The sequence below is a fragment of the Poecilia mexicana genome, unplaced genomic scaffold (assembly GCF_051168715.1).
Source record: "Poecilia mexicana isolate PSO_F unplaced genomic scaffold, ASM5116871v1 scaffold_18, whole genome shotgun sequence".
Classification (NCBI taxonomy): Eukaryota; Metazoa; Chordata; class Actinopteri; order Cyprinodontiformes; family Poeciliidae; genus Poecilia; species Poecilia mexicana.
Window position 1 is genome coordinate 20,419,373 of NW_028263387.1, and position 16,011 is coordinate 20,435,383.

General features: G+C 40.9%; 1 protein-coding gene across 2 annotated transcripts in view; it reads right to left on the bottom strand.

Annotated features, from left to right (window-relative positions):
- Positions 1 to 605: 605 nt before the first annotated feature.
- gigyf1a (GRB10 interacting GYF protein 1a) overlaps positions 606 to 16,011 on the bottom strand; it is a 34,250-nt gene continuing 18,844 nt past the window's right edge. The window contains exons 13-26 of one of the 2 annotated variants that reach the window (XM_088016190.1): positions 15,248 to 15,416; positions 14,945 to 15,168; positions 13,459 to 13,559; positions 13,248 to 13,348; positions 13,094 to 13,167; positions 12,821 to 12,958; positions 11,814 to 12,017; positions 11,508 to 11,728; positions 11,263 to 11,420; positions 10,187 to 10,350; positions 9,781 to 9,825; positions 9,345 to 9,489; positions 4,519 to 7,863; positions 606 to 3,567 (exon numbers count right to left, since the gene is read on the bottom strand). In XM_088016190.1, the coding sequence (XP_087872316.1) occupies positions 7,796 to 7,863; positions 9,345 to 9,489; positions 9,781 to 9,825; positions 10,187 to 10,350; positions 11,263 to 11,420; positions 11,508 to 11,728; positions 11,814 to 12,017; positions 12,821 to 12,958; positions 13,094 to 13,167; positions 13,248 to 13,348; positions 13,459 to 13,559; positions 14,945 to 15,168; positions 15,248 to 15,416 (1,812 nt within the window). In that variant the 3' untranslated portion in view covers positions 606 to 3,567; positions 4,519 to 7,795. Of the gene's footprint in view, positions 3,568 to 4,518; positions 7,864 to 9,344; positions 9,490 to 9,780; positions 9,826 to 10,186; positions 10,351 to 11,262; positions 11,421 to 11,507; positions 11,729 to 11,813; positions 12,021 to 12,820; positions 12,959 to 13,093; positions 13,168 to 13,247; positions 13,349 to 13,458; positions 13,560 to 14,944; positions 15,169 to 15,247; positions 15,417 to 16,011 lie in introns of both variants that reach the window. The other variant, XM_015010477.2, reaches the window with a different exon arrangement.

Sequence of the window (16,011 nt, forward strand, 5' to 3'; positions counted from 1 at the left end):
TCCTCTGAGTACAGATGGATCTCGGGAAAAGAAAAAGTATCAGTTATTTTATGTATTTAGTTGGATTTCAGTTACTTGTCATTAAATGGAAACATAACATTAAGTTACTCAAAATTATATTACATGGGTCTAAGAAAGACTGCTGATTTGACTGTAGCCCAGCATCTTTCTGGGCTACAGAAAGATGCCCAGAAAGATGGGCATCTTTCTGGGCATCTTCAACTTAGTGGAACTTCCACTAAGTTGAAGTTCCACTTCAACTTAGTGGAAGGAAAAACAAACATCATGGATTGACACTTTCAAAGGGTGTAAAGTAAAGCCCATTCTAAACTAAAAGTTAACCAAAACTGTCTTACCTGGACTAAGAATAATAATAAAAAAGATTTTATTGTTCTTCAGTGGTCCAAACTCGTTTTTTTCCAAATAAATATTTAATTTTTTTTATTATGCAGTAACCAGTCATCAAAATTCACAGAAATGTATGCTGAAATGTAACACTGAAATTAATTTATACGTTTTAAATTAAATTACTGAACAAAATTAACTGCAACTATATTGTATTTTTTGATGAGTTTGTAAAAGAAAAAACATTAGGAACAGCTAAATGCCATTTATTTAGTATTTATTTTGTTCTTCAAACAGGAGCCAAACTATTTACACATTTTTTCACTTGTTCTTTTTCCGAAACGGTTTCATTAAATGTACAGTTTGCTGTTATTTTAACAACGTTCAAAAGACTCAAACCAAAGGGGGGAGCTGAGCTGACTGGGGTACAATTACTGTGAAATCACAATCTGATTTAAATTTGCTGCAACAGAATCACATGATCAATTTAATAAGTGTGCAACCAATCATCCTTTTTCCTTTTCTTTTTGGACAAAGTTTCTTAAGTTTATATAATATTAAAAAAGCCTTTTCAGTGCACTAAAACTACCGAATGTCATCTTAAAAATTAATTGCTGAAGTTGCTTAAAGTAGATTTTGAATATTTTTTTTTTTTTGCAAATGCAAAACATTTGGTCGCAATTTAACAATTCTAGCCTAATGGAGTCTTCTGCAACTTCTCAGTGATAGCTAAGGAAGATAATTAAACACTAGTTGGCGATAATCATCAGCTGCTTGGATTAAAAATGACATTCTGTAGTTAGCAAAGGTACAAAAATGAACTGATTAAAAACACTTGATGCTTCAAATCTTTTTAGATCAAGGGTGGCCAAGTCCAGTCCTTGAAAGCTGCCGTCCTGCAACTTTTAGGTGAATCTCTTTTCAACACAAATATCTTCTGACCAGGCCTCTACCGAGCTAAATGACGTGTTTATGAAAAAATTCAGGCGTGATGGAGAAGGAAAGCTTCTAAAAGTTGCAGGATGGTAGATCTCGAGCGCCAGAGTTGACCACCCCAGATCGAAGAGGCTTTCACCTTCTAATAGAAACAAAGACGCGCAAATCAGTCATCTAAAGAATCGGGCCAGTTTTTCCTTTCAGGGGCTCTGATTGGTAGATTAGGGATACTTTCCATTTCTGCACATTAAAGTGCAGCAAAAATAATAAATCCCACCATTTTTGACATCAACTAACACATACTTCAATAGTTTAATGAAAATCAGAGAAATGTTTGAAACCCATGTTGGCTCTCCACCCAGGGCGATATGTGCTAGAGAGCACTGGGAGGTAACATCAGCGCTTAAAAAACAAAAAAAAAGAAGAAGCTGCAATGTTGCATCTAAAGGAACTTTTTATAGCGTAATTGCATGTTCAGTCAATAAGGAGTATTTCCACTGGAAAAAAGAAAAAGTAACTCACTGCATCTCATTACCGATGCTACAGTTGGTCTCTGATCTGCAGCTGCAAGTTCAATATGAAATTATTGGGCTATATATATATATGTATATTTTAAACAATCAGACATTTGATCACTACTTAAAATCCAAAATTCTTACAGGCAGAGATTGGGCTGAAAAACAAACAAACAGCGAAGCCTAAGATTGGTAATAAACCGATAAATACTTTAGATCTTATTGAGAAGTTATAAAAAGTGTTACCGAGTTTTGCTTCCAAAATAGTATTTGTGTTTGGTTAAATGTGGGAACTACCACTGGCTTTGACTCAAACGGCAAACAACTTATAATTCTGCCACATCCGTTCAAAATTATTATATCTATAAAGTCATCTGCTCTGATTGTTTCTTTTTTCTTTACTGTAAAAGTTATTAAACAGAAAATGGAAGATGGCAGAATCGGGATTCCAGATCTTAAAAACACAGGTATCAGAATTGGTCATGAAAACCTTGATCAACGGATCTCCAATTATAAAGCTTAATTTTAGAGTAAATAAGCCTGAGATTCTCTCACATCTGCACAACAGTATGTATATATTTTTTCTAAAAATCGTACAATTCTCCTGGAGTGTAAAAAGTCCAAATGCACCAACTCATATCTGAAATTTAAGGATGCCTAAATTTACCCAAACTGCATACTGACGCAGCACAGCGAGGGCTCGGTTATTGAAGCGCAACCCGGTCAGCTCAGCTCCCCCAGAGTACAGACCTTCAGAAAATAACCAAACGAATCAACTCCGAACAAATTCACTCTGCGTTTTCATGAAAACAAGAGAGCAACAAAAATCCAACCACCAGCAAATTTAGAAAAAAAAAAAAACATTAAAGACTTGTCGCTCTACTCTGTAGTTAGCTAGTAACTTTTAAAGGTGATTGGATGTATCATGTAAGGAGGTCTATACACAACAATTCTGTTAGCCAACAGAACAAAAAGCGCTGTTGAAAACTTTGTTCAACCTGAATACAGTTAACAAGATGGTTTCCAACTAAGTTTTATCATCGAGAACATTTTCAGTTAGTCATCCAAGACTCGGCTATACAATTTAAGGCATGTTGAACAAAGAAATAAAGCAAAACCCCACTATGAGAAACAAACAAAACGTCATCCAAACCAACTTTTACACTATTTACAAAGCACACCATTTGAATTGATGAGCGCTGATGTGTTTGTGTCTCTGTGAGTTGATATTTATGGATCCCTATTATGTGTAACTTCCGCTGGAAATGTGCATGTAGTGTATATGTTTGCCGCTCCTTTGGACTTGAGAATTTTCTGCGACGTGTTTGTGTGTTTAGTCGTGTTTTAGAGTCTTTTTTTGTTGTTGCTTTGTACAAGTCTATCCAGTTCCACGGCAGCAGGGATTTCAAACAGCCGCCATCTTTCTGCGTTTTCTTGTCCGAGACCTCTTAGACAGGATGGGGCCGGTTGTTCAACGAACCATTTCTCCAAGGTCTCAGGTTGAGGTGGGTTGAGACCATCGTCCCCTCCCCCTTTTTTTTCTTCTTTTTTGCCCTTATCCTCGTCTGAGAGCGTCTGATCAAACCCCGAGCCAAACGCAATGGGTGATGAACTGTCCGACTGATAATGCCGATGGACTGCCCAGTCCGAGGACGAGACAAGTGTCTTGGGGTAAAAGTTCGAAAGAGCAGGTTTAGGCGAGCTGATTCATGGGTCGGCCGCAGATTAAATCCTCGTCACAGAGGGCAGCAAATAAAGCAAAGCCAATCACCTGAGAAGAGGAAACACAGAAAGAGAGAAAACAACTTAAAGTCACAAATTGGACCAAGGCTTACAGTACTTCTCGGTTCTTACGTTAGAAGGGTGGGGGCTGAATTTTTCTCCACTGCCTTTAGACTGTGGCACGTTTCTCATTGGACAAATACTCAGAACAGCTGAAAAGCCTAAAAATCTCAGTGAAAGTCTAAGAACAACGGGAATGTCTCTAGGGTCTTTTATTTTTTTCATGTTAACCAGACGCATCACCAATTGGCAAAGTTTGGGAGAACAACTCAACTGTCACCCTTTAATGAAAGGAAACTGGCTTGGATGTTTAGGAACATTTTTAATTTGCACCCTAAAATAAATCAGACCTAGTGTAGTTCCACTAAGATTGGACTCGCATATTTAAAAAAAACCCTGGATCCCAGGTTTTGAACGGTTGCGAGACAACTTGCAGCCGTTCTAAGGAGGTTTTACATACAGTGAACCAGTCGATGAAACAAAAGCATGAATAATTATTTCCTGTTCAGTACATAAAACAGCATTTTCTCAGATGATGAATACAGGAACAAACCAGAGACTTGACATGTGCATTCAAAGTTTTGCCAAAGTGTTTGCTTTATCTTAGACATGCTTTTTTTTGGTGTAAAGAAAAATATTTCAGCTCGTCTTTATTGAAGTAAACTGAACTGCCATCCACTAGTCGAATTGAGAGATTTTGGGTGAACAGAGGTGTACAACTGAATACCACCCGCTACGTAACGATAAAAGTCGTCTTTAAAGGTCGAGAACAATAAAAACCAGAAGAGGAGCCAAAAGCAAACAATTTGGAAATCAAACTCTACAGGATACACGCCAAAAAAAAGTTAAAGATTTTGGGTAAAACTTGTAGACAATGAATTGAAAACAACAGATCCAACACTGGCTTCTTGATGAAGTGAGATATTTTAAAAGAACTTACCACGCAGCTCTCCTCCTGCAGGAGCTCCACCGCTCTGAAGGCAGTCGTCAGGTTGGGGAAAACCAAGTGGAAGCGTCCTTGGCGACGGCTCTTCAGAACGGCGTCCGGCTCTCGACTGTGCGAGTTGATCAAACTCTTGTGGCCGCGCCAATCTCCGCTTTGACAAGCAGCCACCAGCAGGCATATCCAACGCCTCAGTCCGCGCTCGTTTCCCTTCCATCCCCCAATTATTTCAAGGTTAGTGGCATATAAAGGGAAACTCACAGCGAGTCCACTTAAAACTATTGAAAACTATTGGTTTCTTTTCCATGAGGAACATTCAGTCCAACGTCTCATGAATTTTTTTTTTCCTTCATCCATTTGCAATTTTTTTTTCTCTCGTTCTACTTTGAAAGGTAATACAAAAATATGCTTATATACAGGAGGTGGGAGAAAACGGGGCTTCTCAAAGTCTCTCGCTTTTAGTTTGGGAATATCGTTTTCGGCGACTTTTTCTTTTCTTTTTCTTAAATCAAAAGTCGTAGCAATCCTCCTGTTGTAAATTGTGCTCCCATCCCCAGAATTGTACCTCACAGCTTGAATGAACAAAAGTGCATAGGTGAGTCGGTGAGGGCAGGGTGCGAGTGCGTGGAAGGGTTGAGGTGAAGACGAGCGCACAAATCAGGTGTCCTCCTCTTTTTATTTATTTATTCATTTTTTGGCCTCTCAGTTCCCTCAAGGCTCTTTCAGCCCTGCAATCCAGAAAACAAAGTCCATCCTCGAGGTTTCTTTTTTATATATATATGTATGTATATATAAACAAGGCCGACTTAGAGGAGTTTGTCCATGCTGTTCAGATTCCTGCCACTCGTCCTCAAGCAAAAAAAAAAAACAAAAACAAAAAAAAAGACCCCAACACCACTCATTGTCCATATGGCAGAAGCGCACTTGCAAACCCCACCCGTCTCATGTGGGAACAAAAACTAAGACAACAAAAAACTTTAAAAAATTAAACAAAACTGCACCCACAGTTATCCATGTGGCTTGTAAACAACCAAAGCTCCAGTATGGAATAGAAAATAAGTCCTTTCTTTTTAATTCTGAGTCACTACGACCAGGATTGTTAGAGGCAGTGTGTTCAACTGTGTCCATCCAGAGTTTTTATTTTCCATTTCTTCTTCTTCTTCTCCTCTGCTGTGTAAATGAAAACCTCTTAGAAGCTATTTTTTCTGTTTTGTTTCCATTTTTTTGAAATCTTCTGAGGAAAAACAAAATCTGTTATCAGCACGGGTTTGTAATTTTTTTTTTTTTTGGAATACATTCAATGTTTTAAGAAAAAAAATAAAAAAATAATACACACTTCACATGGCGAGGAAACAAAAAAAATTAGGGAAACGAAATAAAAAAATTAACACACAACAAAAATAGCAGCCCCAAGTGCTCATTATCTTAGTCCAAATACTTTTTAAACTTTGTATATAATGTATATATTCCATATATATTTTTATTAAAAAAAACAACTCGTCATTATCAAATTGCAACAACGAGTAAGTAACACAATATGCTAACATTTCTCGCACCGTTTCTGTGCAGTCGCACATTAAAAGATGCTGTATTTTTTTTTTTTTCCAGAGTCAGAAACTCGACACCTTTCATTCACAAGATCGAGAGCTGACAAAAGGCAACGTGATCACACCCCAGGAAAAAAAAAGAACAAAAAAAACGAACTGGACTAACCTTTCTGATGGATCACCACCCCCAAAAAAACCCCCAAACACCCCATCCCACCCCCCAAAGACAACTAGAAATATTTACGATATAAACTTACAAACTTTACATACAATGTGCTGAGCACCGACACACGTCACATCCGCTCTCGAAAAGAGTTAATGTCTCAATGGCCATGCACCCTATATCAAAGTTCTTAGGCACAAATGTGCATTCATACACGTAGAAAACAAAAAGCACATACAAAATGAGTACCTGTAGTCTTAACTCACTTCTATGAACAGTAAATGAACACATCCTCTGAAAACACACGCGCACACACACACTCTCATTCACACTTAGAAAATCTCACTCTGATGCACACACGCGCCAACTCCCCCCCTCATGATCCGCTGCGTCCGCCGGCCCTTTAAGGGCCGCAGAGAAGCAGAGGGAAATAAACCAGCGGCGAGCCATCATGTCATGAGAACAAAGCTAACATTTACAAAATGTATGCATCTTTTTTTTTTTTCTTTTTTTTTTTAAATCTATCTGAAGATGAAGAGCTGGTGAGAGAAAGGATGTTTGTGCAGTTTGCCCTCTCTCTCTGGTTCAGTCACACTCTCGGAACAAACAGATGAAATCCCCCGTTTGGAAAAAATAACAAAAAAAAAGAACGGGGTGCACACATTCACACTCTGAACATGAGGAGAAATTACTGAACAAAATAAGACAAAAAAAATGGCCTCTTTTATGTTTCATACATCTCGGTAAGCAACAGGAAAATAAAAGAACATTGTGCAGACTGGATCACACTCGCTCGCACACATTCACAAAAATATTCACTGCTATAAACTAACCCCATTTTTTTGTTGTTTTTTTTTGTCATTTCTTTTTTAGGCAAGTGCAAATCTTCAAGTTTTTTATACTCCATTTTTTTTTCAATAGCTTTACTTTTCATATAAATGTAAAAAAAATGCTCAACAAGAGAAATATCAACAGTGTTTGTCTTTTGAGAAAGGATTTGCTTTCTGATACGGTTCAAACCGAAACAAAAAAGGTCCCCCTGACTTTTCTAAACCTAACTTCGTCCCGTCGACTCCGACTCCTGCCCCCCAGCCCCCCGCCCGCTTCCAGTTCAGACGCGCGCCGGCGACGTGTGCGAAAAACGCGTCGTCAGGCGCGCATCGACTCCAAACACAAATGTACACATGAAATTAAACAACTAGTCAAATCCCATCTCAATAAAGTGCATTAGTTCAGAATAAGGTGCTTAAAACTTTTGAGTGCCAGAGGAAACCCCCTCCTCGCCTCCCCCCGGCTCACCCGCCCCCTCTCCCGTGCTCTAGTGATCAACTGGTGCAGCAGGGAGCCCTGGTTTTTCTTTTTTTTACATAACCAGAGGGAGATAAAGGGATTAACCCTTCACCGTCTCTCATGCTTTGCTCCCTTCCCTTCCAGAACCCGACCCAAACCGATTCCCCCCCCCCACCACCCCTCGGTTCCCCAGCAGTGCACATTCGTCATCAGGTTTGTCTGATTAAAAGACAGAAAAGGCCTCAGGTAGCTATTGCTGCTGCGCTGCGTCACATCAGTAATCCTCCACCATCTCCAGCTCATTCATGCTCAGACATTCGCCCGTGTTGTGGAATGAGTACCCTGCAGGGGACACACACAACGCAACGCTTAGGTCACACAGTTTCTACAAGATGAACGCACGCCTGACGCATGTCGTTCCATATCGCTTAATTTTTACACTTTTTTGTATCGAATTTGGGCATGGACTGATTTTATTACACACTGCAGTCATTTTCTACTCATCATAACCAGGAAGTTAAAGTTCAGGCTTCCCTGCTCGCTTTAACTGACAAAAATGTCACAATGCAATGAGTAAATAATGATATTTGTACACAATGAAAACAAGACTATGTATACACAATTCTAAACAGATGTTAATATATTAGGTGCAAATTTCATTAAATAAGAACTTTAAGTTACTGTATGTTCAATTCCTAATTATTTCAGTATTTATTTTGCTATTAGCTAAATTCTGTAAGAACTTCAGTCCTCTAAAAATGTTCGTAACTCCCTATTTTAGTAGTTTAACACCAAGTGTACACTAAAATGCATCAACGGTGTTTTTACTGCAGAAGCTAACATCTACAGCCTTCCTCATCGCCACTCTTTGGGGTTCAGCCAATCACAGCCAAGGAAAACACATGGTGCTCCTGGATTGGCTGTTTCATAGTAGCGTGTCAAGAAGCAGCGTACCAGCATGTTTCAAGCTCTCATGTTGCTTTACAAAAAAATCAGCAAATACTGAACCACAAATGGGCTAATGGGGAACCATTGTAGTCAGAAATCCAAAAAACAGACTGAATTGATTAGGTTTTAAAGGTGATGTAATAGTGATGCCATCCATGCACCAAAAAGAACATAAAGTGAAATAAAAAATCCTTTTGACTTTATGAGTTAATACATTGTTAATGCTTATGTATTAACAGAAACAACATGTAGAACCGTTTCTTGGAGTAATCCTCTTTTTATCTGTAGCTTTTTATCCGTGTTTTAATCTTTCAAGGCAGCAAAAATCAACTGGATTTCCTGTGGTCATCATAAAGAACCACAAACCTCTCTAGGCTGATGGAAATATTGCATATATTAGTTAAAATGTACCATCCAGCCCTGCTGCACAGAGAAGGGAGAAGTGAGTATTAATAGAAAAAATTGCTGCCCTTTGTGCAACATTTTCAAGCCTCTGTTTACATGTGTTAGAAAAATATGCTTGGGTTTTATAACAGGCTGCTGGTCTTTGTGTTAATGCTCCCGGTGTTGCAGGGAGAGAAAACACAAGTGTGTGTGGGTGTGTAAAACAAACAATCCAGTCAACCCACTTGTGTGCAGCCTTTTGAGCAAGAATCAACTTTGAAATGAACATACCATTATGTAATTCCTTATTAAAGCGATCTTTTTTTTTTTCTAACTTTACATTTATGGAAAGCAAACAGAAAGTTTGAATTTATCTCAAACTGTCACTGCAGCAAAATGAAACGGATAAGCATGTTGTTTAAATTTCTCATCCAGTTAAAATACAGCCCATGCCCAATTCAATTCATATCAAAGTGGCTGGTGTCGCTTACCTAAGATGCTGGGATCAGAGTGCAGCATCATGGGTGGTTTCTTCTTCATCTTTCCTCCCTGGTTGTCATAGAGACCAGCTTTGCCCATGTGGTTGGCCTGAAACATGGACTGCAGAGTGCTTGGATTCATACCTCGCATCGAGTCCTTAAAGTGAAACAAACAAACAGAAATTACCCACATGACCTCACTTCTATCAGCTAGAACAACTCATTTGTATCAAATAGTGTATATATGTTTCTAAAAGAACATTTTTGTCTTTCTAAAAGCCTCTATTTACTAATGTTGCTTTAAAAACTAAAGAATCTGATGTGATCTTTGTGTTTGTTGAGTTAAAATATGCAGCAGCCTTGTGGAAACTGAGCAATAAAAGATCCCACCAAACCACTGAGTCATTCATGTCCATTACTGTGAGCTTGTAGAAATAAGTGAATTTACCTGCAGAGGGAAGTTCATGTTCAACCCACCCACTTCTTTTGATAGCTGGAAAAACAAACAGCCAGACAGGACATAAAACATTCCTGAACATTTAATTACAAGCTTTCATAGATTCAATACAACAACATGATAAATGACTTTATCCAAGTGAATCATTAGAATTGATTTTTTTAACCTAGATTTTATCCTTTCATACATCAGAACTTCACACCTTTGTAAAAATCGTCAATTATCAAAATTAATGCTTAAGATATATCAACAACATATTTTTGTATGCAAGACTGGATGATATTAGGAAAATATGTGCTACTCTGTCCAGCTACTAGAAATTAAGTCTAATATTTCTACCTCAACAAGCTTTATTGTGCGTCATATTTCTGAAATGCATCGTCTATAAAAGCCGTACCTGTTGCTGCTGTCTCTGTTGGTTGGCTTTCTGTTTGGCACGTCGCTCCAGAAACTGTTTGGCGAACTCTTTGGCTTCCACTGTGTCCCCAAGGTAGGACCGGATGAAATCCAGCACTGCATAGGGAGACTCCACCTCCTTCAGGTACGCCACGATGGTGGCGACTGGACGGACACACAAGGTTACCATGGTTACCAGAGGCAGCAGGACCACTCTAAAGTCAGCTGCAAACTGTTGTTTTCGTCTTTGACATTCACAGCCATCGACTCTGACGGTATAAATCAGAGTGGAGTGGCGGACCGTTACGCCTCCAAGCTACAGATGTCTGGATTTCCTGCTGCCTGAACAAACCACCAGATAAATCTCCTGTTTACTAATGAAATCAGAGTTTGACACTTTGCCATCACGACTTTCCTACAGGTGGTCTGCTATCCACTAATGTCTCAGTTATGTAGTGCTGAATTGATTAATTGTGGTTAATCAATTACTGAAATGATTGTCTACTAATTTGGTAGTTGATTAATTGTTAAGTGGAGTGTACAGATTCAATAAAAAGCCCATTTGTTGATTAAAAAAACATATTCAGAGCTGTAATTAAGCAAAACTGTACAAAAAATATTAATAAATTTTGCCCCCAAGATAAAAACCTTTATCTGTTTTAGCCCAAACTGACAAAAATGACAGTGATGGTTTCAAAAAAAGAAATTGGATTATGTGTTTATTTGCATCTTTTAATCTATTTCTGATTGTCAGAATAATCGAAGAATTAATCGATTACTAAAATAGACGTTAGTTGCAGCCCTATCCATATGTAAAGTTATCACTTTTCTGTCTTCAGCTCAGTTTCTTTCAAACTTTTAAACGTTGACGTCATTCATGTTCGGCAGACGACTCTACATCCACAAAATGTCAGCCGGGCTACGAAAATAACCCGAAACGTGAGATTGCAGGGCTGCAATCAATAGCAGCAACGGTGCAGATGATGGTGACGAGTCTTCAATGCGCTGAACTAAATTTAGGTTGAACTCTCCCCGCCTCTTGGCAAAGCTTAATGGATAAAATGGTGGCGTTCCTACCATCCAGAGAGGAAGAGGAGTTGTTGGCAGAGGTGTTGAGAGCGTGCAGCATCTGTTCACACCAGGTGGTGAAGCCGTCCTGAGGCTTCATGCCCTGCAGCAGCTTCAGCAGCTTCTCCTCGTCCTCCGTTCTCTTACGGCGCATCATGTACTGATCGCTACGAGAGAAAACCAAAGGATCTGTGATGAAGAAGTGGGTGAGTGGGTTTCATTTGGTGCCGAGTGGACCGTTTAGCGTGGCGTACGTCAGAGAGGGGCTGCTGCGGCTGTTCTTCAGGCCCAGGTTGTTGTTGGTGTTCCCCCGCAGGCCGGCCTGGTTCTTCACCGCCTCGTCCCACATCCCCATGCTGCTGGAGGAGCCGCCGCTTCCTCCCTTGCCCTCCAGACCGCCGGGACCGCCCCACATGCCCACGCCGTCGGCCCACTGCCCGCCCATGGAGGAGCTCCCCATGGACAGCCCAGGATGCTGCGAGGCGAATATTAGACAAGATGCGTCGGTGTGTGTTCTGTTTCCAACAACGTCCCACATTCGTGCCAAAGCAGGAACTCACTCTCTGCTGCTGCGCTCGCTGCTGCTGCTGCTTTAAGATGCGCTCGGCCTCCTGCATCTCCAGCATGGTCAGAGACTTCCCCGGCTTAGAGAGGCCAGAAGAGGGCGAACTGCTCCACCCTGAGCCCCCCACTGCAGGTCCCTGCTGCTGGGACGACTGCTGCTGCTGCTGCAGCAGCTTCATGAGCAGTTCCTGCTGCTGACGCTGCTGCCAGCAGAAAACACACAAAACATGTTTTACCGTTTAAAAACAGCCGAAATTATATTTTACTATATAATGTTTTTAAACTGAGAAATACGGTTTAAGTTACTCAGTGTTACTGCAAGATACATTCAAGACTTTTAAAGATTAACTAAATTTATAACCGAAATAAATGATAAGCTCTAGTAAGTTAATCTGTGATTTTTAATAAAAAGTTACAGCTGAGGAATGCCTCAATGTTAAAGGAATTAAATTTAATTAAAGTAGGAATTGGGTCCCATTTGAAGCCACAGGATTGATTTTGTGTGACCCACTGAAAACAAAAATTAAATAAATTAGGACAAAACTACAAGTTTCAAACCAACAAAAATGTGAGAAGCAACACAAAGTGATCATCCTTTCTGTTGTCATAGTAACTAGTCATTGATTTGTACTCTAAAGAGCAGCCTGGTGCACCCAAATCTGCTTTTAAGCAGATTTTTAATTGCCGTCTTAACACAACCAGCATTTACAAATCAAGACGGACCTAAATCGTGTTTTTATTGCTGATAAATTACATAAATTTCTTTTCAATTTTCTTCAATCGAGTCCAAAATAGTAAGCAAACTGGTTGCCTTTCATTTAACAAGAAAAAAACATTTCAAGTTTTGGACTTAAAATCCCGTTCCTTTAAAAAAAAAAACAATCTGATTACTTTGTTTCATTAAAATAGTTCTTGCTTAGTTTGTTGTTGAGTTACATGTGATCAGACTGTATTTCGCCACCTTTGTGATTTCTGACTGATCGTTAAAGCTGCTCCTCCTCACCTGCTTGCGTCTGTAGAGCTCCTCCTCCTCCCTCCGTTTCTGCTCCTCCTGCTGCTGCCTCCTCTTCTCCTCCCTCCTCTTGCGCTGCTCCTCCTCCTCGCGCTTCGCCCTGAGTTCGGCGTCTCGCCTCTCCTGGAGCTGGCGGGCAGACGTCGAAATAAAGAGAAACGTTTTAACACGCGAGAACGCAAACTGCGGCTGGGCGATACGACGGCAGCCACACTCTGTACGTCAACACCGACACAGTCACAGCACGGTTTGAGTGGAGCTGACCTTCTGAAGCTGTTCAAGAGTTGGACCCTGAGTATTAGGATTCATCGTTAAGTCCCAAAGACTGGCTTCACCGCCTGAGTGGGAATAAAAACGATTAGTTTCCATTTCATCAGATGTTTTGTTTGCATCGTGAAGCGAACGGTCCCGACTGTACCTGACGACTGTGAAGCTGAGGTATGCATGTCCCACAAGGGCCCTGTATCTGGCACTGACATCGACCGGTTCATCGAAGGCATCATACCCTGCTCACTGCACCTGCAGCACACATACAGGTCCACATGGCTCAGGAGACGGCAGCTAAGTCACTAAACGTTCAATTCAGTCAATAAAACTTGATTTATTCCAAAGGGGAACTGAGAGGGAACCTGTTAATGAGCTGGAATAGCTGCTGCTGCTGGAGCTGCTGATAGAGAGCTGCCGTCGCCAGCTCCTGCTGCTTCTTTAGCCGCTCCTGGTCCAGGTTCCCCTGAAAGAGCCAACATGGAAACTCGGCTGTCATGACGACGCATCTTCAGCTTCATCACACAAAAAAATGAAATAAATATCACCATAAAAGATCCTTCAATTTAACACTAGAGTAGGGCTGGGAGATTTTTTTTTCTTCACTTCCTTCTCTAAAACAGGAAATTTTATATTTTCAAAACGTGGCTTTTATTCAAGTCATCCCTTCTGGGAGTTGAATGGCAGCGTTTTAGGGCCCAACCATGAGAATTTTTGTTTAATTACCAGAATATAGTCACAATATTAGCAGAAAAAAGATGCAATTTGCAAAAAACATCTTGAAATTTTAAGAAAATTTATTGCGATGAGAAAAAAACAACAACTTGTACACAGTTATTAATCATCTGACTTTTCCAGCTCAGTTTGTGTAGATCTTTCTTCCAAACAGACTCATTTTATGATGACGTGCCCCTCACCCCTCTCATCATGAGATTGGTCAAGCTGCTCTCATATAAACCTCTACGGTGCCGTATAACAGCAGGAGCTCCTTGATCCTGGAGACCATCTAAGTGTTGCTCCCCCATCGTAGAACTTATCTTCAGCATCAGAGAACAACCTCCTTTCCTTAACAATAGACAAATGGCCAGACCATCTGTGTTGGGCTCCACAGAACAATCAGGGATTCACACCTATTGTCCAATCAAGTCTCTCTTCTCTGACCAGAACCTATGAAAGGAAGCCAGATCCAGACTGACAGACCCCTTGACTCTGTATTTCTGTTCTCACCTTGCGAGGTTTTAATACATTTCTAAGTTCTTCTCATCCAGACTCATTTACACAATCAGTTCAAATTACTGCTACTGATAAAACTGAATACAAATACTTAGCTTTACCACTTCAGTCTTAAATTATTGTCAGTAAAACACATACCAAAGTTCACAAGATGCTTAACATTCCTCATTTTTATGTTTTGTACTTTTTTTTGTGTGTTGAAGTTTTTGTAAAAGTGAGACTTAATTCTGGTAAAACTACAACATTATCCTGATGAGTAAATAAGAAAATAAAACTTATTGCATGTATTTTGCAGCAGAGCTGACCTGAATTCAAATTCAAAGTCCAAATAAATAGAAGTTGTAAAATGCGTTTGTTAAACAAGATGGCCGCCCTGAGTGTGCTGTAACCACTCTGAACTTTGGAAACCTAAACAGTGCATTGGTTAGGGAAAAAATATACATTTTCCAAAAGTTTTATCTTCAAAAACCAAAATTTCAATGGGTAAAAATCATTTTACAGCCCAGCCGTGCGTCAGGATGACTGACTGCAGTTAAACACGATGCTGGTGAGTAAAACATCCTGCTCCGTTTCTGAGCTGAAGAGGAAAGAAACCCCTCGGTCTGGGGTGAAACCCACCGTCCCAGCGGACCCCCGGCTGGTCTGCGAGCGCTGCGTTGGCGGGAGCTGCCTCACCAGCAGCGGCGGTGGCGAGGGCCCGGGGGCAAAGGGCACGCGGCCCCACATCTTGATGACGTCCCCCAGGGGCTGGAAGCCCTCGTCGCAGCCCCGCTTCACCAGCAGCGTCATGGTGAAGTAGCCGGCCTGGAACCACTCGCACATCTCCACCGTAGTGAACGGCCCTGCAGAGCAGAGGAGACTCGCAGGTTAGGCTGCAGGTCAGGTTAGCCACGTTCACAGGTCGCAGTGAGGAAACCGTACCCTGGATCTCTCCCTGCGGGTCTTTGTAGAACCACTTCATGGCGGCTTCGTGAGACAGCGGCAGAGCGGCCGCCGTGTTCCGGCTCTCCTGCTGCTGCTGCAGAGAATGCGTGAAGCATTCCTCCTCCATGGACGTGTCCTGCAGCGACGCCACCATCTTCTCTGCCTCCTGCACAAAGGTCAGAGCAGGGTCAGCACTTAGCATTCGCTTCCACTGCGCAACCCGAAAACCAACCTGCCAGGTTGACAACATTACTGTGGGATGTAAAGGTGGAAAGACACAAGGAGGGTGCAGGAAAGGAAGTAGGACTCAAGGTAGTAAAGACAAAGCTTGAGTAGGCAAAAAAATAAATAAATGAAGGGACACAAGGACAAAGAGAAAGGAAGGAAGGAATATAAGACCAGGAAGAGGAAAAAAGAAAGAAGGATACAGATCCAGGGTAGACAAAAACGACATGTTGGGACACAAGGACAAAGGAAGAAAAGGACAAAAAATTGAAGAAACACAAAGCCAGGATAGAAAAGGACTAGGGCTGAAACGATTCCTCGAATGATTCGAGTACCTCGATTACTAAAATTCCTCGAGGAAAATTTACCTGCGTCGAAGCTTCGTTAATTTATGTTTTATTAGTTAGCGCACCGTGTTCCGGCCGGGACTTCATTTGCGTCGCGCGGAGCTCTCACTTCCGCCTCTGAGTTGTTGACAAAAGCTAAGTCTCAGCGGCATAAAGTCCAATCTTCAAGATTGGCCCGTAGGGATTTTA